Source organism: Poecilia reticulata, chromosome 20 (assembly GCF_904066995.2).
Source record: "Poecilia reticulata chromosome 20, P_reticulata-male-v2, whole genome shotgun sequence".
Lineage (NCBI taxonomy): Eukaryota > Metazoa > Chordata > Actinopteri > Cyprinodontiformes > Poeciliidae > Poecilia > Poecilia reticulata.
Window position 1 is genome coordinate 18,305,837 of NC_088849.1, and position 25,804 is coordinate 18,331,640.

The 25,804-nt window shown below is 37.7% G+C and overlaps 1 protein-coding gene across 1 annotated transcript in view; it reads left to right on the forward strand.

The window, feature by feature from the left end:
• Nucleotides 1-25,804, forward strand: part of plxdc2b (plexin domain containing 2b) — a 98,181-nt gene that overhangs the window by 41,700 nt on the left and 30,677 nt on the right. Inside the window, exons 3-7 of the mRNA XM_081601301.1 lie at nt 2,845-2,991; nt 6,306-6,375; nt 11,854-11,976; nt 16,524-16,642; nt 18,472-18,571. Of these exons, the coding sequence (XP_081457427.1) occupies nt 2,845-2,991; nt 6,306-6,375; nt 11,854-11,976; nt 16,524-16,642; nt 18,472-18,571 (559 nt within the window). The remainder of the gene's footprint in view (nt 1-2,844; nt 2,992-6,305; nt 6,376-11,853; nt 11,977-16,523; nt 16,643-18,471; nt 18,572-25,804) is intronic.

Here is a 25,804-nt window from a genome sequence, read left to right on the forward strand (position 1 = left end):
ATTACTGGCTTCAAATTCAAAATCTATTTGCTCACTGATACCCATTGGATGATATAGACACGTAAAAGAAAATGTGTGAAAACTAATTTTTCTACCCTCTCATGCAGCTGCTGTAGGTTGGAAATGCCCTTCAAGTGAACCCGAATCTGTTCAAAAATTCATCCTCTGCTTTCACTTGAGATCATGAGCTTATGGATGTGGTGTGTAGAAAAATGTTGTACAGTCATGAGGAGAACACCTAAATTATACATTAGTCTGTTGGATTCGGATCATGCTGCTTTTTGAACTAGTGGGACAGAGAACATAATATTATTTATTAAACTGAATCCTCTTGGCAGATTTGGGGTAACATTTTGAGTGTCCCACCTTCTTATGGGACATTTAATTTGCAATTGGTGTGAAATTAGTTGCAAAAATGTTTTCAAAAGTTCATGTTGATCAGTGTTGACCTGTAATAAGATATGTTGGTGTTTTGATACGTCAGGAAATGATAACATTATTATCTCTATTAAAATGCAAGGAAACAATCATGAATTATGCAACAATGAAACTGCTTTTGCAAATGCAGCACTGTGCAGCAATGCCTCCAGACACCATCTGCATAATTTTCTTAATATACTAAACTGCCAAAAGTGCTTGGTCAGCGATAATCTAGAGGTCTTCTAGCTACAGACTGATGAACTTTATGCAGCCTTCAGATTTAAGAAGCCCTTTAAACATGTTTCACTCTCTTCACCCCAAATATAATCTTAAAGCATAAGGCTTCATTCAAGGTCTCTTTGCTATTGGAAAGCCATCCAGAAGCGGAAATATGTTGGCATAATACTCAGAATAATTCAATATTGATGTAATGGGCACCTGAGCTAAAAGCCACCAACACAAATGAATGGAAGTCTTCAGTGAATTTTCTTTTTCTTTCCGTCAAACTTGTTAGTACAGTTTGCTTTTTAGAGCACTGTAGGCCTGCATTTGCTCATCTTTAAACATTTTTGGTTTTGTCTTCCAGATGTAATGTGTTGAATAAGACTACCAGGTGAGGGCTCCTGTTTTGGCGACTTGATTTATCTACTGAAATAGATGTGAATAAAGATTTTTGACAATGTTTTTCCAAGATAAATCAAAATCGTCATGTTCAGTTTCCAAATTTGCTTTGTCAGTTCTGAAACATGATTCTGCTTTTTATCTAATATTCAATTATAAATGTTGAGGTTAGTTATTATATCTCATTATATCTCAGACAAAAAAAGTACTACTCCTGAAGGCAAACCAAACTAAAAAGAGAAAGATTGTGCTTTAGTTCTCAGTGTGTCTTGGCATTTTGACAACCAAAGTGAAATAGCTCTTAAAGTTGCTGCCTGTATATCAAAGCTTCCTTTATTCAGATCACAGCCAGGAGAAGCTTGCCCCTCCCCGTCTGCCGATCCAGCAGCACATTAACTTTAACTATGTTTTAGATAAAAGACACAGCTGTTATGTATCATTACATCCAGAGGGAAATAGATATAACAAAAGCATTCCTCCTAATTCAGCACAGGACACAATAAAAGCAGACAGGCTCCTGCTACGTAGCTTGTAAAAGATGTTTCTGTTATAAGCAGCAGCCTTGACTTTGCAGCCTGGTCGAGTGTTTTGAGGAAAATCAAAGTATATGCTGATTGGACTAAACTTTAAACAGAATGGACATGTTGTACGATGATGTAAATGTTTACATTGTGTTTTCATAATGTGTTATTCTGTGGGCCGCTCCTATTTAGTATCAACATGCCCACGGTAGCTCAGATTCTGACAAGTAATAAGATTAGTTGCCATAACTACGCAGATGATACACAGCTCTTCATTACAACGTCACCAGGTGACCATGAACCCATACAAGCACTGAGAAGATGCGTTGATCAAACCAATGCCTTAACTTTCTCCATCTGAACAGAAACAAAGCTCAAGTTATTATCTTTAGACCGAATGGATTCAGACCTGAAATATCAGAGACTCATAAAGACAATTACAAAGTCAGCCTTCTATCACATGAAGAACATTTCTAGAATTAAAGGATGATCATGATCTATAGAAATTCCTCCGTGCGTTTATCTTTAGTTGAATTGATTACTGTAACAGTGTCTTCACAGGTCTGCAGCTGATTCTGAATGCTGCTGCTAGAGTTCTCACTAAAACCAGGAAGATGGAACACATCGACACAGTTCTGAAGCCCTTACTCTGGGTCCCTGAAGCTCAGACTCCAAAATAGTTTTGTTCATAAATAACTGAATGACTTGATGCCAAAATACGTCAAGTATCTGTTGCATCAACCATCCAGACCACTCAGGTCTCAGGTCTGCTGCGCATCCCCTGAACCAAGACCATATATGCAGAAGAAGCATTCAGTTTCTGTGTCCCACTAATCTGGAACAAACTTCCAGAAAACTGCAAAACGGCTAAAACACAGAGTTCCTAAAATCAAGTCTAAAAACCAACTTAAGAGCTACATTTAATTGATAGTAACTTGAAAATAGATTGATTCTGGTCTGTACAACAACTTTTTATTACTCCTCTTTTTTGGGCCACTGGAACATAATGTGCCTTTGTCATGTAATTTTGTTCAATTTTGTCACGTAAACCATTTTGAACTGCCTTGATGAAGAAATGTGCTTTACAAATAAACCTGACTTAACAAAATATTTAATAACAAGATGTTCCTCCATAATTATGCACTACTTTGTGTTAGTCTCTTATAAAGTTTTGTTAAAATACATTCAGGTTTGTTGCTGCAACACTGCAAAATGTTGCATTTTCCCTTCTTACTCTTGCGTAAACTAAAAGCCCAAACCGTTTGTTGTGTCATTCTTTTAGGAGGACATGGATCACAACTACTACACATCAAAAACTTACGGACCGTCAGATCCTATGAGCAAAGACTTGTGGGTAAATATTGACCAGATGGAAAAGGACAAAGTGAAGATCCATGGGATTCTGTCTAACACACACAGACAGGCGGCGGTAAGTCAACAACAGCAGAACTGGAGATTTAGTGGATGCTAAATGTCGGATTTAAACCTTTAAAATTCTTGTATTAAAATATATTTTCCCAGATATTTTTGAATTAACAAAGAAGCATTCTAAATCAGCTCGGAAATACTTCAGGCTCTGATCTGTGTGACATATGGTAATAAATAAAACCTAGTGAAGTTTCCTTTCTTGCAAATCTCTTCATATCCCCTAAGCTTTTTCCACATTGTAGCAGACTACAACCGCAAACTTTAAAATTGTTTTATTGGGATTTCATGCGGCAACCTGCGTAAAGCAATTAAAAGTAGTCAAGTGAAAGAAAAGGAGTTTTCAAACCGATTTGTTTTCTGTACAAGAATAAATGTGAAAATGGTGGCATGCATTTGTTTTAGCCATCTTCACCCTGATACCCCTAAATAAAATAGAGCTCAACCACCTGCAATTGCAGGAATATAAAAATCTGCCATATTTCACCTACTTCATTTTTCCGCACTACTTTGTGTTGGTCTATCACATTATATAATAAACTGATATTTGTAGTTGTAAAACGGTAAGGTGTGGGAAGATCAAAGGCGTGTGAAGTCTTTTTTAAATGGCCTGTAAATTGAGAGCTTTTCACTTAGTATGCTGCATGTACATTGCCTTTAAAGCTTGGCAATTGGCAGGTTTTTTATGGAAAACATTAATGGGTTTAAATGCCATGGAAGACCATTGGGATAAAAATCTATATTTTAATGGAAACCCATCCACGGTGGTACAGCGCTATAAGTTATAAGTAGGCTCAAGTTCAAAAGTTTGGCATTAACATCAAAATAAATAAAATAGGAAAAAAAAAATCTCAAAATCCCATATTATAAGGTTGAAATAAGAGTTGCAGTTGCACTTTTCATTCACAGAAGAGCATTAAAATTCTTCCACTGAGACCAAAGCATCAAGCTTCACTGTACTCTTGATATTACTTTGACTACAGGGTAAAATAAGAGCCCACAGGTCCAACAAAGTCCAAAAGAAATTCTAGGTACTCCAAAGAGAAACTCGAGGTCCACAAGTTATTTATTTAAGATTTAGAAGTACTTAAATAAAATGCAGTTTATTAGCCTAATTCAATGAGACTTTCTGCTTTGGGCTGAATCCATCAATACAGTTCAAGTTCAGACTGAACTTAGTTTACAAGATGCACGTGGCTTACACATGACTTTCCCCGAGCTTCATTATGAATACATTGATTTCTTTTGTTCTTAAGAATGACAGTAAGAGATATTTATTATTTTATTATGAATTATTTTCTTATGGACACTTTATATTATATATTTTCTGACTTGATGCACCACTATTCTGCAAGTTTCAGCTGCAGATTCAGCTGCTTTCTGTTCTTCTTTACTCTGTTTTTTCCCCAGATTTTTTTTTTGATTGGATACCAATATTGTCGACTACAAGCCTGAACACATTTTAAAATACAGAGCTGCTGTATGAAAATGTTGATTATACATATAATGTGATCTCATCAGGGCCGTGCAGAGACCACTATAGGGGCAGGTGCTCCAAAAAAAAAGGGCCCATCTAACTACATTCTAGGACGCACAACACCTTGTAACACTGCAACACAAATGAAAAAGTTTTTTTATTTACCCAAAGGGTCCACAATTGTAATCTTTCTGTCATAATATATTCAAGATAAGATGAGTTGAGGAGTAAAAATTCAAGGTTTCTACATGCAGATTAAAGTCTTTTCTGCAGCTGTGTCTAAAGCCCCCACTGCTCCCAGGTCGGTGCAGGCAGGTGACCCATGTGAGCTGCATACTGATACAGTCATAAGGCAGGAGCCACCGACCAGAGAAGCAGAACAGCATGTCAGCAGAGAGAAAGGAAGTAACCTGATAGAACAATACTTGCTGAGGAGTCAGAATAGACTCCCACATTGTGCACATTCTGCTCCTCTGCCTTCAATTTTTTTTTTTTTTTGCCAGATATGAGGCGTTTACGCTGAAAAAAGATATTTAAATGACTTTTGGATTATTCTCTAAATTTGACTTAGTCTGACAAATCAGTAAAAAGAATGTCCTGAGTCAACAGACAGTCAAATAGGACACTTGGCGCTTTCAGCTGATTCATTGAGAATGGAAAACCATCTGTGCTGGAATCATCTGTGGTCTCGTGACGGAGGGCAAACGTTTTAAACAAATAGTTCATCGCGATGGGAAGTTAAAGTCCTGAGAAACTGCTTAAAGCTCAGCAGAACATGCTCCTTTCCAGACCCGCCGGCTGCCAGCGCAGAAAAAAAAAAAAATTGGCTGATAAGGTCAGAAAACAAAACACAGCAACAGAGGTCAGCTCCATCAGAGCTTTGCTGAGACGTTAAGCTGTGGAATTGGCTGCGCAGCTAGTGAAATTCAGGGCGGTTTACCACAGGATTACTAATGCAGGGCTATGTATTCCAGTATTTATTGGAGCTGCCAATCTCCGTTCTCTCTTCTTGCAGTTTATATTCAGTGTACAGATGAAATGATGCGTCCATAAACCATGGTATGCAAGTCCAGTCCTGCCAAGAGTGGAGACAAAGTGGTGAATGACACAAATGTGCACAAATGCACTTAAGCAAAACGTAATGTGAAATCTTTCTAATTTCCGCTGATAATTCAAGACTTTTGAGAAAATATGTCTTTTTTTTTTTGCTATATTGTAATGTTTATACTACAAAAGTTGAAGAACTTTATCAAATGTGAGATTATTTTAATGACAAAAAGCTCAAAACATTATATGCATTAATATCTATACTCTCACTAATTTATTATTATTGAGTTGTTTGTTGTGAAGCCAGACTGTTCTGTTTCAGAAAGCATTACTCTCATTTGAATTTCACACTGCATACGTTAAGTTCACTTACTTTACTTGTATTTCAGGATTTATGTAAAAATAAAAAAACCTTAAAGTACATTTGCAGAAACGGTTTTTGAAAGACGAAAACGTTTTTGAAAGGAGAAAACATTTTTCTCCTTGAGTCCTGAAGGCCGTTACGATCTACGTTTTAATAAATACCTTGTTGTTTATTCCTTTATGAACAAGAAAATCACATTTTATTGCCAAGATTTGTCTTTTTTTCTGTACTCATGACAAATGTGTGGCAAAGATAATCATTTATATTCTTTATCTTCGCAGTTACAAACAAGACTCCTCTATATTTACTGTTCCCAGTTCCCCTCTGATCTTTATCCGCTGCTGGTTTTTAAGATAAAAGGAGTCTCTTCTTGGATTTTCTGTTCCCTTCATCTTCCTGACTCGAGCCATCTGTCTGTTTTTCCACTCAGAGAGTTAATCTGTCCTTCGATTTCCCGTTTTATGGACATCTCCTGCGTGAAATCACTGTAGCAACTGGTGGTAAGTTGGAATATGCTCTCTGAATAGTAGCTATGTCTGTAATTGTTGGACCAACTGTATGTGCTTGGCAAAGTTGAATGTACTGTTATTTTTTTATTGCTATGAGGTTTAGGAGAGAACTTACAAAATTTATATGGAGATAAGAATCAGATCTTTGCTATGTTACCTACCTGATCGACTGCTCTGTTGAAGTGTGGAACCAAATATTTACATACACTCCAAAATAAACCCACATAATTAATTTTTCTCTCACTTAAAAACTTGTCCCATGTTTTTTTTTAAATTTTTTTATAATAAAACTGATTTATTTGACATATTTGGTGGAAAAAGTGGGAATCCTGTAAACCTGAGAACACCACCCCAAGTATGGAGTTGTCTGCATTATGCCGTGGAGGCATTTTGCTGCGAGATTAACTGGTGCACATACAGTTCATTACAGTTAATTCATGATTAAATCAAGAAATAAGAACGTTGTGCTGAAATATTGAAGTTACTTCACAAAGACATCAGCCAAGAAGTTAAATCTTGGGCAGATGAAGGTTTCCAAAAGGGAAGTCTACCAAATACAAACTACATGTCCTGTAAGCCTCAGTTAAAAAAAAAATATATAATTGTCTCCCTCTCATTAGCAAATAGAAATATTTTATAAAAGGCGAAAAACTTTAGTTTCGGATTCAATGCTAGACATTAAAAAACATATGCAGTGCACGCAAATATCTGATTTCAATTATATATGTATCCCAAAATGTTGCCTTTGCGTGGACTAAATTCGAAGTATCAGGGTTAAAGTGTCTTGTTTGGCACAAATCACACAACGGAACCACGAACGGCTGTCGTCCAGCCAAGCGGTCGGCACGATGGGAGACTGTTTAAATTTCTCACCTCCATGTAATCGTCTGCTAGACTGAAAAACAAACCGCTCCCGGCATTCAGCACCAGCTTCTCGCGACACCAGACTTAGCTGGGGGAGAAAACCAGACCTGTGGTTTTTGGGCTGGAAACACGAATCGCTCTGCCAAGTCGCACCCTGATAGACTCGGATACGTAGGTGGGGGTATCAAGACGAGGAAAGTGACACGGCGGTTGTGTTCACCGCTGTGTGCAATGCAATTTTCCACTTGAGTCTTGACAGCAAGACCACAAATACCCCAGCCAGCTATTATCACATCAAAGACCAAAGCCCTGCTTTTTACCCAACTACTCCAGAGATGCAGGGCTGCCTTTCGCTGCCTCTGAAATAATATAAAAATTATTTGTCGTGGTTATCGTCATTATCATCGCAGTCTTGATTCTTATCTCCGAAAACTGCTTTTAGAGGCGCTCTGTGAGGATGGGCACAGGCCGTACTAGCAGGGAGGAGATAAGAATTTGCATTCCTCTAGATTGGGATGGAGAGGCGTCACCAAGCAGTTGTAGCAAGAAGAGGAGGAGGAGGAGGAGGCAGCTATCTTCCTCTTACAGGCCTCAGGGGTTTTGTCTCCGAGACGGCCTTCTCTCATATCCCTTCATCAGTCAGCCCATCCTCTCAGCCATCTTTTCGCCTTCATTCCTGTCAGCAACTCAGCTTTTACTCAAGGCATCATTTTTTTTCCACTAGACTTTTACATCTAAAAAGGATCATTATAATTCCACTTTCCACTGTATTTATATTGTGCCCATTCACAGGAAACATAATCTCAAGACGAGACGCTCCAAGTCATATCCAATTACGATTTAATTCCCATCCAAATGCAATTCAGAGGAATCCAGATGATTCCTTTTCAGTCTGGTTCAGATCCAGCTACATATTACCAAATTCAGTCCATATTAGATGACAATGCCGTCATATTCAGGTGATCCCTGTTTGTAATTCATCAAGTTGTTAAAACCTCTCGGAGAGGTTTAAAAGGAACCTAAAGATGGAAAGTTTTAAGCCCGGTCATAGTTAGCTGCCTGCCTCACTGGTGAACATGAGAGCTGGTTATTAGTCTGGGTTTTTTTTTTTTTCTCTGGTTTTTATTGTAACAAAGGGTAGCAGAGGTGTCACTTCGGCAGTTTTCCATTTATTTATCTTCTGTCTAAACAGTAAAAGAGCCAAGAACTCTCAAACACAAACTCTCACACGGCCATAACATTGTTTCGACAAGTGGCCTTTTCAAACGCCTCTGATCCACTTTCATGTTTACATCCCAAAAATCTGGAATCATGAAGCAAAACATTTTTACCAGAACACTTAAATGTGTCAATTGGTTTATAAAAAATATTTCTTTTTTGTGAAAGGTTAACCACATGGTCCAACCTGAAACATCAATGACAGGAAGACATAAAACACATAGAATGCTGACCTTAAGGATAGACATGTTTCAAAATAAAACAGGAACTTGGTCTACAATGACTAACTAACTAAGGACCAAAACATACATAAATAAAAATAATTACAATAAAAGCATGAGAAATTTTAAATCTAAAGAAAGAACTGAATACATTTGAAATTTAAAAAATGTTACGGCTTATGAATGTTTTTGCCAGGAACTCTACATCGAGTGCAATTGGCAGCTAAAGAACTGTTCAACACTTTAAAAAAACAAAAGGAATAAATGGCCTCACACCAGCTGTGCTCTTTTAAAAGACAACAGTTTTGTTCTCTTTAATCTGCAACATGTTCGAGGATATTCAGCTAACTATCCGATAACAAAGTTAACTTTGCAATAGGAGTTTTTTATGCAGTCGGTGCATAAAAAGCCTTAATGTCCTCACATAATGTTCAGGTCATCTAAAATTACTGACCATCTGCTGCTTTCCAGTTTCTCTCTGGCTGATTTTATAACTTATCCTAACATTTTGTTGGCTCATGAATTGCTTCATGTCCTGTAATCTGAGGGTGGGATAGGAGTGGTAGCTAGTCGGCTATGCACGGTTGCTTCACAGTCAGCAATAAAAAAATAAAAAAATAAATAAAAGGAGACGCTCTAATTAGATGAAGCCTCACAGCTATGTCGTATTAAAGCCAGAAGACTAAATACAAAGCGGGTGGGCATGCTGCTCCTTTCCCGGACCTTCCTCAGCCTCGAAACGGCTGCGATAAACACAAATCGTATTGGAAATGAAACGCAGAACAGATCTGCTCCCGAGGACAAAGAGCTTGTCTAAACATGTTGTACAATAAAGCAAAGCTTTCAGTCTGATGGCTCTGATCATTCCCGCTCATGTTTTTCTTGGACATGTGTAGTTCAGCTCATTTTTGTAGGCAGAACTCATAAACACACTCAGAAAAAAACCAAAAAAACAACAACAAAAAAACCCTCGTCTGGGTCATTCTTCTCTCCATTACTCTTCTCTCTCTCGCCTCTATCTTTTGCTCCCCCTGGTTTCTCTCCTCCTCTGTCCAGTCTCCTTCTGGTGATAGTGACAACTATAATGAATGAACAGACTCTTTATTGAGTGCCCTGCAGCCCTCACCTCTTTAGTGTATTGAGAGGGTGTCTGATTTTCTTTAGACTGTGTATTAAGCTGGGTTGTGTTTTGTTGGTGGAAAGCAGACGCAGCAGCACAAATAAAACCTTTTCACACCGGGCTTTGTGCCGCCATCCAGACGGGTCTGTGTTTGTGCTTCGCTGAGGGACATTCTAACCTCTTTTGAAATTAAATACAGCATTAATAAAATTAAAAAAGCAGCCCGACTGAGTAGAACGTTGACTAAAAACAAGATAAAATGAACGTTATAGTAAGTGCCATTTTACAGCACAATCAGATATCAATGTTACCTTCAGTAGTTATAAAAATTAATAAATAAATGAATTAAAAGAAATGCCTTGTAATAGAGCCTCCGTCTCTTTAAGAACCTCCTGCTCTTTCCAACACTCCTCTTTCCACACGTAACCATTAATTGCTGTCTGGCATCAAATAAATCTAAACTTTTACAGTTTTTCAGACAGGATGACCAAAAATATTTATTTTTGTGAAACGCTGGAGTAATTCCAAAGGATTTTTCACAGATGGGGAAATATTGTGACATTTAAGTCAGACCTCCTTACACCAGTTCTGCATCTTCTTACCGTCTCTCACCAAGCTTCTACTATACATGTTCAGCTTCCTCCTCATTCATTGTCCATTGGAAACTAATGCATGTCAAGGTGTAAGATAAAAACTAATTGTAACCATAGCAACTCCTGTAGAACTCTGTGGGACTCTGCACTCACTCTTTTTCCAGGTGATATCCGTACACAACTAAATCAAGTAAAAAATGTTCTTCTCTGCTCCCATTCTTCATATCGAGGTAATTCTGTGCAGGGAGATGTATTTGGGAAAGTCCGCTTCCTCTCACAGCAGGCTGGGTATAGTTTTCAGAGTGATGGATGTGTTTTTATAGCCCATCCGGCATACGTGAGGAGATGCCTTGTCACATGAAATGAGAGTTTATGGGTCTGGATCTGATTGTATATTTGCAAGAAATAAAAATAAAAAAAGGAGGGTTTTGTTTTTTGTCCACCCTCCCTCCCCAAGTCTGCATTTTATTTCATATGTAATTAAGTAACTTTATGCATTACAGGATTTCTTGAGCCATGCGGTTTTAACACTGCATTTTACTGGAAATATTAACTTCACAGATTTGATCAAAGGTTCAGGCATGATTAAAGGAATATTTAAAAATATATCTATTTCAAGTGAGGAAAACAGCATATTTTTATCTTCAGCTAAATGCAGTAAAGAGCAAAGCAATATGTTCCCTCTCCTACCTGAGCAGATAGCCTGACTAAATAGTCAGATTTCAGCTCGTAACACAAATACAAAAATCAGAAAGCTGATATTGAATTATAAATGATAATTGATAAATATTAAAAATGTCTCTTTTGTAACCTAGATACATAAACAAATTAAATGATCTGAAAGTGTTGTTCATTCCTCAAAATTATGTTACATAAAACATCCGATGCACTCAGAAAGACTGTTTAAGTCAGCTAGTATTTCTTACAGATTTTTTCATAGAAAAGAACAAAAGCTTTTCCTAAAAATGAAATTGTAGGATAATAGTTGACTGCACCCAATTTTCCAGTCTGCAGAGAAGTGAGGACAGTGCTGGATCCTGTTGTTCTCAGTGCAAATTCTTTCCCCAATGTAATATTTAGTGGCTGTGTTTATGCTTTTTAATGGGCTCCATTAATAACCATGTTTAGAGACTTTTAAATATAGAGCCTGAGTTTGTTTTCTTTCCACAAAGAGCAAAAAAGTAACAAAAGCCCATTTCTGAAGTCGTGCTGTCCTCATTATCCTACACTATATAATTAATGACAAGAGAGAGGAGGGAGAGCACACCAGGAACACTTAGTCTCAGAGCCCATTTTGCACAGATGTCTAGAGAAAAGCCTTGTACTAAATAAGAATCACTGTATATAGATGAGAAAAACAACCAAAATGTATAGCTGTTTGAGCTATTTCCAACAAAAAGTCATTTGTACAAAGTATATCTATATATTTTTGTCTTTTTGCTTTCACATACAGGTTTTATTTATACCGGAGACGTCGTCCATCGGATGCTCACAGCGACACAGTACATCGCTCCTCTGATGGCCAACTTTGACCCAAGTGTCTCCAGAAACTCTACTGTTATCTATTTTGACAATGGTAAGTGTTTTTTTTTTTTGTTTAATCTTTTTTTATAATGATCCCAATGAGTTTTCTTGTCGTCTCCCAAAGTTTGATTCATCTCAAACTCTCAGACAAAAATTGAGCTAAAAAAACATAAGCAAACATCTTAACTGCTGTCATAGTTTCCCATCTTCCCACTTTTGCTGACATGTTGAAAAACATGAGTTAAGTGGGTCTAAATGTGAATACATTCAACAGATTTTGTGAAACAAAAAAACTTGAGTCACGTCTTGCCTCATTGCTGATGTTCTTACCTCATGAGTAATGTATGTATATTTGGAATTCAGTGTTGTTGGGTGTTCTACTTTTCTGTAACTTCATCAAGGGTAGAGTAGGGTCATTTTTTGACCAGCTGGCTAAATATTAGATTAGCATGCATGCATTCATTACACTTCGACCATATTAGCCAACAAATGTTGCACTCTGAGCAATCATTTGTGATATGAATATTACACCACTGATGTTGCGATGATGATATATTTACTGCATATAGTGCAACTGAGCAGCTGCAACAGTGAAAAGTGACTCTACAAAGCATCACCATCATGTATAATGTTGTATTGGTTTCTCGCATAAAATCCTAGTAAAATACTTTTGAGGTTGTAAAATATAACAAAGTTAATTGGTTATTAATGCTTTTGCAAGCCAAGGTAAACTCTGGGTCTTGTCCATCACTCCCCTCATCACTGTCTCACACTCTGCAGCAGACTGACAGTCCGACTTTGTGACCTTCTGCAGAGAAGCTCATCAGACTTTAACCACGAAGGCAGCCAATCGATCCGGAGCCCGGCTCGCTGTCCATCAGTCAGCGTTCTGCCGATACCGAACAAGAGCTGCACGCTCCGCTGTGCTGTGGATGAGCCTTCATTAAATATGTAAAAACAAGCTTGATGAAGCGTCCACAGCAGGGATGAGCTGTTTGTTCACAAACAAGGCTGTGTGTGAAAATTCACAGTGAAGGCGTAAAGCTCGGCTGGTCCTATCATCTCCTTTCGCTTGTTTTTTTTTGTTGATTAGAATTTCTAAAAAAAGAAGTAATGTGACAGGCGAGGACATGACTGTCATATGCTCTGCTGGAAAATTAATAGAAAGACATCTCCAAGGTTGTTTGACAAAAGTTCTTTTTCTGGCTGCCAATTATTTTCCCATTCCCACGTGGGATCTTATGGCCATTTCTTGAAGAATTTTACGATGTGAAGAACCATCAGATGGAGAATTATGGAAGTTGTTTTGAATGTTGCACATTTAAAACAATGGCAAAACACATGCAACTCCAGCCAGTGTTGTGAGAATTGTTGCCTTTCTATGAGTCAGACATTTTGATGTGACAAAGTAGGAGAATAACAATTTGTAACTATGAAACTGCAGTTCTACATAATTGCCGTCATTCTTGCCATTTCTTTGCGGTTCGTTTTCTGCTATTATGCACAGTGACTCACTGCCAAGGCCCGGTTACACTTTTTACATGGATGGCGGATCAGCTTTTGCATTTCTAAAATATGTTTCAAACGGCTGAGTCAAAATATGGTGATTGAAGGAGGCTGATTTTATGTGCGTGGTAAAGTCTTTATGTATTGATTTGACTGCATGTTTTGGATCATTTTCCATAAAAAAAAAACTAACTACTCATTTTCATTTTTTTGTCAGAGTCCAACTAATGTATATTTAAAATATTCTAGTATTTTAAAGAGTTTTCCCCTTCTGACTTTAATTATCATTACAGGGAATTGGTGATACCAAGATTGCCCTGTTTGATTAGCTCAATATATATATATATATATATATATATATATATATATATATTTTTTTTTTTTTACCATTCTCTGTGATGGCAGAATAAACTTGGTCTTAGCTCCAGTTCTATACTGTAGCACATCCACTTACAGTCTCATCTAACACATCCACTTTGTGGATGTGTTAGATGAGCAGATTTGTCTTGTTACATTTTGGATACTAGACCAGTACACAGTTACACGCCACTTGAAGTGCATGGTCTCTTCTTTTTCCCATTTTGAAGAGTGTCTAGTTCAAGTTGGCACAGAATGAATGGAGTGCTAAATTAAACTTGGAGTCATTAAAATCTGTTTTGTAAAGAAGAGTGGCCAAAACTTGCTCCAAAACAACGTTAAACACCAGAGGGAAAAACTATTCATTGGGTTTTTCACTTGTTTTTCAAAAGCCAGTGTTTTTCCTTTTTTGGCGTCCTTTCTGAAAACAACAACAAAAAAAGCGAATCCTGTTGTGTGTTTTTACATTTGCGATTGAATTTGAATTGTTCTTATGCGTTTCAACTCAGAATCTTTTTATATTCTGATACATGAAAATCTGAAGCAGAGGGTGTACTTTCTTTTTTTTATCATGATTGCATTTTCTGTTTCCCTGGTCTTATAAATTATGTTTTACCACCCGACAGACGATATATAATCCTTCTTACATGTGAAGCATGTGTTGAGACTGAGCGTCCGCCGTACACGCGGCACGTGATTTATTTCAGGAGCTGCTGGGCTACCAGTCCCCCGACTCTCCTAGCTGTCGGCAAAGAAGCTGACTCTCATATTTACTTTGAATGGGAAGTGTTCTGGCTGTGTAAAGGAAAAATTGATTGGCTGCTGTGTAAACAAACTTTTATTACTCTGGCAACTGGCCAAATGGCTTTCACATCAATAGGTCCTCCAAAGTCCACAGTAAATCAAAGTGGTGTTAAAAGTAATGCAAGGCCCACTTTCTGGAGGGCAGAGATGAAGGCCATGTTAGGGAATTATTCCTTGATTCACTCACTCTTACGGGCTAAATTTAGTTGAACCTCTGGGTTTTTTTTTTTTAAACCAATCATCACTGCAACAGTTTCGGAAACAACTGTCAATAGATTTATTTGGATTCTGATTCTTTTGTACGTACGTTTATTATTTTGTGCTTAAAACATGTGTAGTGAAAACTTGATATTCAAGCAAAATATCCATGTTTTCCTTTAGTGGATCAAATCATTTTTAGACCATTAAACTATTTGATTCTACTCTGCTAAATGCATGACTCTCCTTCTAAAACATGACATGCACTTAAACCAAGAAATCTGCATTAATGCTAACAGATCTGCATGGATGAAACCCTCTGTACAAATGCATCCAGGCACATTTCGTTTCCACATCTCATTCAATGTGTAATTGAGAACACACGAGGGAGTACCAAACTCCTCTGCTAAAGTGTATCAACTTCAAAAATATGCTAATAGGTGTAAATATGCCCTGCATGTCTGATTCCCATCTCGAAGTGATGGAAAAACCAAAATATGCACACGTGCAGGTAAAAATGACGGTTGGAAACACTCCTAAATGTTACTGATCTACATAAAAACACAAACTAGACATATAGACATTCTACACGTATCTTATTAATGAACATTTTCACACCACAGACTTGCACACACTTGGTGTAAATGACTGTAGAAGTATCAGGGGAAACGATCAGGCTGAATCATTTCAGGCTCATGTTCCTCTTTGGTCACCAAATTTACTGCTGTTGGGTAAAATCCCTGAAATTTTACTCAAGAAGGAGTAGCAATACTTCATAATATTACTCAAGATAAAAAGTACGGTGTACAAAAATTACTACAGAAGTCAATTTTTCTAAAAACTTGAAGTAAATATAAGTGAGTAACTGTAACCAGTGGCGACTACAGAGTTTTACCTTGAGCAGTTCATGCTACCTTGAACAAATTCGAAAGGATTATTTTTGCTTTTTTTTTTTTTTTTATTTAAAGCCAATTTTAAACATTTGCATTCAAACCTCGAGATGAATTTTCACCTCATCGAAAGCAGACTGTAGATTCAAATGCCTTTGTATGCAAGCTTTGGAGTTGCCATGGAGCTCCAACCATGTCTGGAATATAAACCCTTACCTGGAAAAGGATGTATGCCTGATTTATGTGCATACACACCTTTTGCACACAAAGCTCCAAAAAGTAACAATCCTCTGTAAGATGAGCATTCTCGCTGGTGGAAAAAAAAAGTACAAGATCTCTTTTATCCAATTTCTGTTCCACACTTATAACTGCTGTCAAACAGAGCAGATGGAAACATATTCTTTGCCGTACCAACAAGAAAAGTGAATGTCCGCTCCTTGTTCACTTTGTCATTCAGCACGATCTTACACAGCATGGAAAACGCAGTGGGTTCCCTGTGGTTAAAAACTGCCCGAACTGTATAATCCATCACAATAACGGCCGCTCTTTGGTTTGGGTTTGTTGAAAGCTGAGGTTTTATTGCGGTTTTATCCTCCTCCAGCACAGTGTTTTCATAGCAGCACTCACTCTGACTCAGTGTCAGTCTCTGTAGTTCCTGCCGACAAATGATGCTTTAAAGGAGAGGATATCTTCGGATTTAATGTCTTTCTTTTCTTTGCCATGTTCTGCGTCTTTCTTCAGATCAGAAGGGGCCACGACTCGGGTGTTATTGTGGTTTGCTTTAAGTTGAATTTATCCAGTATGTGGGAATACGTATATTTTAAATGCATTCATTTCTCTGTAGGCACTGCTCTGGTGGTGCAGTGGGACCACGTCCACCTGCAGGACAACTATAACTTGGGCAGCTTCACCTTCCAGGCCACGCTGCACAACACAGGAAGGATTGTCTTTGCATACAAAGAGGTGAGCTCTTATTTATGGCTCCGTCTTTGTCTCAACCATTTTTTTCCCCCTCTCCTGTATGATTTTCTGCTTCGTATTTTTACTGTGAATATTTTTCACCCTGCCAGAGTTTATTATTGTGCTATCACAAGTCATACTGTCCATATAAGCGGTAGCTCCCCGAATCCAGAGTTGGAGAGTAAACATGGAAAAACTGCATTTTTTTTAATGCAAAATATGTGTCAAAGAAAGTACAAAACGGTTTCAGTGCTCTAATATGAGATTAGAACCTGATTTCTCTAAATAAATGTACTTAAATTACTTGTTTATTGAGACTTTTTTTTTTGACTTATTGAGGGTTTTTGACGTAATGTGGCTCTGGGCTCTATTACCAAATCTTTCATCTTTATAGTTTTTGCATGTGATGCTCAAAATGGTGCACGTCCTTCTAGCTGAAGCCATTCTGTAGTTCTTGAAGTCAATCTCGATAGGAGCTTATTGAACAATATGTCACGCAGACCTTATTTCCAACACACCCATTCAGTGTGAAAGTGACACATTTTAATTATCACCTCAACTTTAGTACAAATTAAACTGTGACTGATTTCACACTTAAATCTCACAACTCTAGCAGTCTTTTCCCCTGCTGTTTCAAACTTTTAACACTTTTAAAAATATCTTTGTCCCCTTCTTTACACTTTTCATTTTGGTGACATAATGTACCAAGTAGTGAAGTATTCACAAACAAAACCTGAAAGGGTGGTTTTCAAATGATGAGATTATTTATCGAAGGAAAAAGTTAAACCAACACTGTCAAATGTGAGAAAAAAAGAGAAAAAGGCCCTCTTGTTAAATCATTAATTGACTTTGAACTTAATTTAATCTCATCCTGCAGTGATTTTTGCATAAATGGTGGACTCAACAAACTCCTACGTAATTTCTAAGGGTTTAGGATTACCGTGAGAGTCATTATCCACAAATGGAAAAAACAAGAAGCTATGTTGAAAATTCCCAAAACCAAAGTTACCCATATAGCGCAGTGAAATAATTCATAATTCATCCAGGAAATCACAAAATAACTCAGAACAACATATAAATCATGATTTTCCACTCAAGATCAATCTTCAATAAGGCCGAAATCACTGCTAACAAAAAAATATTACCTTAGTCAAACTTAGGATCTTTCTGTGAAATGACGAGATAACAGTGGAATTTTTTAAAGTTAGGAATCTGGCATAAAACTAGCAGCAATTATTGAAAGAAAAGCAAGCCTATTTTACCAGTTTTGTGTCAAACATACAACTGCATTTCAGGGAAACAAAGGAACAGAGAAAACACATTTAAAACACAGAATACATCACTGGCTGTAATTGATTAAATCAATAAATTCTGTTTTCTGGCTGAAAATCCTGCAGGAAAATGTCCAACCATCAGTTTGTGTCACACCTTCATAAGAGGGTCATGCTGTAGAACAATGATCCAACACGTCCTACTGTAAATAGCTAAAGGCATAAAATGGAAAACAAATGTTTGCAGTGTCCTTTTTAAAGACTGGACATAAAATCTGATTAAGATTCTGTGAGTTGACCCTTAAAGGTCATGTTCAAAATGATCCAATTAAAACAATTCTGCAAAGAAGAGCGGGCCCACATTCCTCCACTGTGATGTACATTTTTTCTTTGATCCAGAGTCATCCATTTGCTTATTGAGATCACAGATTACTGTACTGATTCCTCCTGTAGACTGTCACTGTGAAACGTGAGGCTATTTAGACCTGTCAGTGTTTAACATCTTGCTCCAGGGAGATCTGTGTCTTGCTGGTGATGGATATTCACTTATTTCTTTTGCAGCTCCCCATCGAGATATCACAAATCAGTTCTGTCAATCACCCGGTGAAGGTGGGCTTGTCTGACGCCTTTGTGGTGGTCCACAAGATCCAGCAAATACCCAGTGAGTACCTAACAGATGGTTGCGGTTTAAATAAGGGACATACACGGTTTGAAAAGTTCGAATGGTTATTCACTTTAAAGCAGGAGTGCAATTTAAAAGAAAGGGTAACACCCAATCTGGCATTAGAGGATGGTAGTTTTTATGCCTTTTAGTGTAATTAAAATAAAGCTTTACCTAGCCGTGCATCATTTTTGGATTACAACCTGCTGGCAAACAATGGTTAGCAAACATAACATGCTAAACGGGTATTGGGAGAATTGTCCGTATGCTCTGTCATGTGGTAGAGTCGACTGGCAGGTGATGTTTCAAGTTTATTTAAACTTAAAAACATAAAGACCTTGCTGATTCAGTAGGTTGGTTCTAAACGTGTGAAAAACCAACCAGATTTTTAAGCATTTAATCAGAAGGAATGGTCCAAAGTCATCTAGAATTGTGTTCAGTATTTAAAAGGATCAAAGTTTCCCAGTTTACAAGTGATCTTTGTTTTTCTTAAAATTGTTAGAGCTCCGAGTTCAGCCAAATTTATTTTTCTTTCCAGAGATGTGTCTGGTTCGAAGGAAAACGGACGCAACGCATTCCATTTTGACTTATTGTAATCAATAATTGGAGATACTTCAGACTTTGCCATCAAATCCTTCCTCACTCTCATGGGGTCAGATGTAGAATCTGGTGCAATAATAAGTTGTGAAATATAATATATTTGGCAAGTTAAATTTCTTTTTATTGCCTATGTGAAATCCTAGCTAAACTTGTTTCAAATATCTTGGCGTGTTAAACTTTCTTCATATTGCTTCACTGATGCAGGTTTTGATCAAGTCCACACAAATGTTTAAATTAATACAAAGTGACATCAGCAATCATGACAAACTGTAACTCTTACATTAACTTGAAAAACATGCATAACTGAGGTATTAGGTTTTATTTTTAATGGATGGGGAAAGAAGAGGACATAAAAATGTGAGCATTTATAGATGAATATCGTCTCTTCAGGAAGAGGAGAAAACACCATTAGAAAGCAGAATGTCATAGCAACTAATCACTTAGCATCACTATGCTTCATCAGTCACCTGTGCAAGTTCCCCCTTTTACTGTAGTCGCTGTAGAAGGAGGGGGAAATGGATTCTGGAAAGACAGATGACAAGAAAAGCCCTCCATATAAACCCTTCTGGTTCTGCTAGTGCCAATGAAACTTTAAAGCGCTTTCGCATTGCACGGAACGGAACGGTTCCGAGCGTGTTCGCATTACAACTTGCGACCGGTTCCACCCGGCCCCATGGAGCTGTGGTTCCAATCGTGCCAGCCAAGCGGTTCTGCTTAGAACCAGCAGCTGGTTGGCCGCTGGTTGTTATAGAGTCAGACATTGATTTTCCGTTGACAGCTGGCTCTCACTAAACTGTATTTTATTTTGTAAAGCGTGCTCTTTTCAATATGTTTATTATTAGTTTTAATTAGCAGTGGATTCTTCTCAATATAGTGCAATCACCTGGTCTAATGAAGAGGGTTTTTTCTTCCTCTGCTTACTCTCTGATGAACGAGTACAGCCAGCTGCTACATCGAAACCATTGTTTAGTTTCAAAAATAATGACGTCCGGCGCCCTCAGTGTAATGCGAACACAACAGGGCTGGAACCGTTCCGTGCAGTGCGAAAGCGCCTTAATTCTGAGATTTATTTTGTCTCCTGGCTGCCGTTTCTGCAAAACTACATGGAAATGTAAAAGTTAGGTCATATATCTGCCCAAGCACATTCCAAGTCCAATTTAAATCTTATCATGCAGAGGAAGGAATATATTTTGACAGATTTTTTACACCCTTGTCATGCCCGATTATTATCTCCGCTCTTTTAACTGCATTAAGCCTTAGTACTCAAAAGGAAACTATGACCGCTACGGGCTACAACAGAAAGTCTCTCTGCAGCCAATTACTGCATACCGACTAGGGTAACGAGAGGATTTTATTTAGCTTTAATAAAGGATTTCATTTTACCTCCAGGCAGAAGATTGGGCAGAGAGAGATTTATGGGTGTCCCACAGTCAGGTTGTATAATTAACAGGTCACAAGCACACATGACGATCCAGCTTTAATGCATGTCTCAGAAGATTAATTAAACTTTACTCACTGTGTGATTATTTTTTTTTTAAATGAAGCCAAAACTCTGCTCCAAACTTTTCATACTTTCTTGCCTCCCAGCGCCTATTTTCAGAGGATGATGCAAAGACCGGAGCTGGGAATTATGCACAGTCTTGAGCTGTTTTTAATTAATACTTGGTAAAGATTTAAACAAGTGCAAATTATATTTACTGCATTTGGTGCTCTTTTGGAGGGAAGAACAGTTGACAGTTTTTTTTTTTCTTTTAAGCTCAGCAAATCGTGAAACTGTGCAGGAAAAGGATTGGATTGTTTCTGAATATTAATGCCATATATTGATCCCCAAAGTGGAAGCTCTCCTGACTCTGCTATCCCTCAAAGCAGGCAACAGGTCAGATGTCAGATAAGTAGAAGGAAGTACGTGATTAAGAATTTGTTCATGAGAACCGAAGAAGTAAACTGTGCATTCAACCTAAGTTGCTAAAAAAAAACAGTCGAACAAAGGTACAATCTAAAAGATATCAAATAACTCAGACTAAAAGCACAAAATACATTTATTGATGTTTAAAGCCTGAGTATAGAAGTAGGTGTATTATCAACTTTATTTATAAAGCACTTTAAAACCAGTCACAGCTGAAAAAAGTGCTCAACATTAGTAATAGATAAATAGTATAAAGAAAGCATGACAAAAGGAGACAGATAAGATCAATACCAATAAAAATAATTTGTGAAATCGGGTCTCAGTTGGGTTGAAGGCCAACGAGTAAAAGTAAGTTTTCAGACGACTTTTAAAAATGGACAGTGATGAGAAATGTCTAACATGCTGAGCGGTTTTCTTTTCCTCAACATCTAGTAAGTGCTACTGCAAATGTCATTGAAAATGAGGTGGACATTGAACAGTAATGGGACCCCACACTCAAAACTTTTGATTAACAAGTAAAATAGGCAATAAAAAACATTTTGAGTAAATTGTTTTGTTAATATTAAGACCGGAGTAAATGAATCCCAAACACCATGGATAGTAACAGAAAGCTAACACTAGAGGAAGGATAATTAAGTAGCTCAAAAACCACTGAATCCCAACTCTACACTGACTATCTTAGTTAAATTTAATTTTTTTTACTTCTTAACTGTTGGGTACATATCATGCTTTTGGAGAAAAGTTTCCACTATGCTTAAAATCAGCCAGAATATGCCTAGATTGGATTCTATTGCTAAAATCCCTCAACATAAAATTCATTTTTTGTAAGTTGGATTACTCCCAGGTTTTAAAATGTCCAGCCCCACAACAGATGTCTTCAAAGGATTACAGCAGTCTGCTGTAGATTACAGCAAAAAGCCAAATCTAAACAGCTATGTTTACGATGTGCTACGATGGTTGTGCTTCGGTCCAGTAACAACAATAAAGCTTTCAATCATTCATTCATTCATGTAGAATGGACATTTGCATGTTATTTGCAGTGGTGGAGAAAGTACTCAAAAAATGTACTTAAGTAAAAGTACAAATACACAGACAAAAATGTACTCAAGTAAAAGTACCACATTAACATTTTACTTAAGTAAAAGTAAAAAAGTACCTGCCTTTAAAAATACTTAAGTATTAAAAGTAAAAGTACTTGCTGAATGCATTACCTAATCGCTAATATCATTAAGTGTACCAATCATATTTAATTTTAATACATCAGAAATGTGCCATTTTAATTAACAATGCCACAGATAAAGCATGTTTTTCTTGTGTTTACTCTGTAACATAGTTTAGACTGAGATATGTGATTCTATGCATCATAATTTCAGGGATGGAAACATCTTGCCTCCTGTCCTAACAGCATCAACTTCACTTTTTTTGCCACACATTTATTTTGAAAGAAATCCAACTGGCAGGGGAGGACATGGAACCAAGGAGCCACGTAGCAGAGTTGTAGTCTAGACCAGTGTTTTTCAACCATTTTTGAGTCAAGGTACACTGTTTTAATTGAAAAAATTCCGAGGCACACCACCAACTAAAAATGGAAATAAAGATACTCTGTAGCCGCCTATATATAGTCATTCTTATCAAAGTCTCTTGAATAGGAATCAAATAAACACAAAAATGTATTATCACATTTTACATTTCTTATTTCAAATTGCACTGAACATATCCACTTCAAAAATACACCTGAACAGCCACAACACTGTGGTGTTACATTTAAAGAAGTTGTAGAAAACGTCAAAGTGTTTTACAAACTAATCCACAAGCATTCTTATAGCCAGAATACAGAAAATAATTCTTATTCTGAAAGAAGCAATAATATTTGGGAAAGATTTCACTTCATATTCACTGTTACAATATGAAGAGTTGCATGTACAAAATGTCAATATCTGTATATTTTACCCACCTGGTGTGAAACCTGTGCCTGTTTGGATGAAAACAGATCTGACTTCCTGGCAGAAATTGAAGAAAGACAAAGCTCTTCCTCAACATCTCTGTCTCTCTGGTTTTAGTTTTTATAGTAACCAGGCTGGAGAAGCTCACTTCACACAGATGTGTTGTGGGAAATGGACTCATGTTCTTTCCAACTACTGCTGAGCTTCACTGTCTTTTCCATCACTGTCATCAGTCTTGCTAGATACGATGTTCTCACCGCTACCTGTAACATTCATGCATCACTAATTCTCGTTTTAATGTAAAATGCTCTGTACCTACTGCCATCTAGTGGTAAGAACATTACATGATTACGCCGCTGCTACTACTATAGCAGACTCTCGAAGATGGCATTATTTGCAGACAATTCATTTTCAAAAAATCTTTTAAAACCAATTACCGTATTTTTCGGACTATAGAGCGCACCATACTAGCACCCTCAATTAAAAAAAATAAAATAAAAACTGGAAGCTGCTCTCGGTTTTCCATTAGGACCCAGCAGAATGCCTCGTCCTAATAAATCTGCTGTAAGGACGCAGCACTCCGTCTCCAAAGTCAAACCATGGTTTCGTTCACACCTAACTTAAGTGCAGCGGCTCTATTTCCCTCCTGTAGTGCCAGATCGACAACCCTCAACTTAAAAGCTGCATCATACGAGTTTGAAAACATTTCTCCGTCGTGCCTGCTGCTAGCATGTGCTTGTTCTAAATGAAAATTAGCCGTTCTTCTTTGATTCACAATTTGGACTTGTAATGATTCACTTCATGCTAGAGAGCCCCCTGGTGGTTGAAGAAAAATCCGCAGAAAAGCCACAGCGGGCTACAATCCGCATGGTTCAAAGTTAAGGAAAAAAGTAGCAGCTTTTAGTCCGGAAAATACGGTACCGTAGTGAAATTGAATAATTTCCACGGCACACCTGACGATCACTCACGGCACACTAGTGTGCCGCGGAACAGTGGTTGAAAAACACTGGTCTAGACCACCAAACCCAAGACCAAATCATGACCAGCACCCTTGACATGACACAATAAAATTAAGTGCACCTATCAAAATTGCTTTTCAAATTGATCTGAAAGATCCACTTTCCGATAAAAACACCTAAACATTAAATACTTAGAGCTGAAATAAATTTAGCCAGCATCAATTCAAACTCTTGTTCATTCTGTTTTGCTTTCATCTCTGTGCCACAATACAGAGGTCTCCTGCCATCCCTAAAAAAAAATAACGCCCTGGGCGGTTGCCCATATTGCCAATGTCAGAAACCACAACTGTCTGCACCATTAAACATGGCAATTAACGGTAAACAACGCTCAACTATGAACACTGTCCAAGGCACAATAAGGAAGAAGTAACCAAGCAGAAGGAGCACCGTGACCTTTCTCATCCTCCCTCCTGCTACACTGCCACCATGACAGGTGACAAAAACAAAGAGCATGCTCTGTATTCTTACGTTCTTGTTTTATTTATTCGCCAATTAAATAAATATAAATATTTTTTAATGAAATAAAATAGCTACTGCAGTGTACGCAGAGCATTACAAGAACAAAGAACGGCTCTCAGTGAGGCTTCAGTCCTATATGACTTAGTCAAAATCCGTCCAGAAGAATTGAATCGTTCCTGAATGTCATATAACTAGATAGCAGACTTTGGTCACAGCGTTGTCCCATATATGCGACACCTCAGTCAACATCTCCACACAATAATTCAGGGCATGAGTGACAACTTTTTTTCATCGCAGATGCAACATATGCGTCTCTGTACAGCTAGCTTTGCTAACATCATGTCCATGGAGCTTACCTTTTTTTAAGCTTTTCTTCCAAGTGACGCTTGGAAGAAAAGCTAACACTAGAAAGAAAAGAAAAGTTGGACAAAGTCCCCACGGTCTGTGAAAGCGAAGTGCTGCTGATTTTATATGTCGCCATACCTTATGATTTATGCAGCGCTATTATATTACTGATAATAAGACAGACATCTTCTCCCACTCAGAGGAAACCACTGCACATGTCTGGAACTCCGCGTGCGAATAAACGGGGAGGCGATGGGTGACAACAGACACGCAAGTCACGTTATTGCTTGGATTTTACGGTGCCACCTTAAGTCCTTGAACTTCACATTTTAACGAAAACAAAAAACAAAAAAACACGAGACTTGGATGTAACAAGTAACGCGACAGTTTTGTACAAATGTTATGGGAGTAAAAGTAGAAAGTACCCATTATTAAATCTACTTAAGTAAAGTACAGATACACGAAAATTGTACTTAAGTACAGTAACGAAGACTTGTACTTCGTTACTTTCCACCACTGGTTATTTGTTATAACTGAGTTAAAAGCATATTGTTTACCAGGGGCGGATCTACTGGGGTGGCATGGGGTGGCAGTTGCCACCCCAAATGAGAGCCTTGCCACCCCTGTTGCCACCCTGGCTAGCGACAATGAATTCAATAAATAGTTATGGCTGGTGACTTTAATTGTGCAGTGAACGCATCTCTGGACAGGTCCTCTTCTGCAAAACTGCCGAACAGCTGTCCTAAAAAATTGATGCATGGACACTGGTTTGATAGATATTTGGCGACATTTAAATCCTAAAGCAAGGGACTATACATTTTATTCACATCCCCATAATATTTATTCCAGATTGGATTGTTTTTTATCCTGAGGTTGCTTCTACATTCTGTTCGAAGCTGTAGCATAGACCCCATATGTTTGTCGGACCATGCACCAGTAGTTTTAGATGTCGATCCATTAT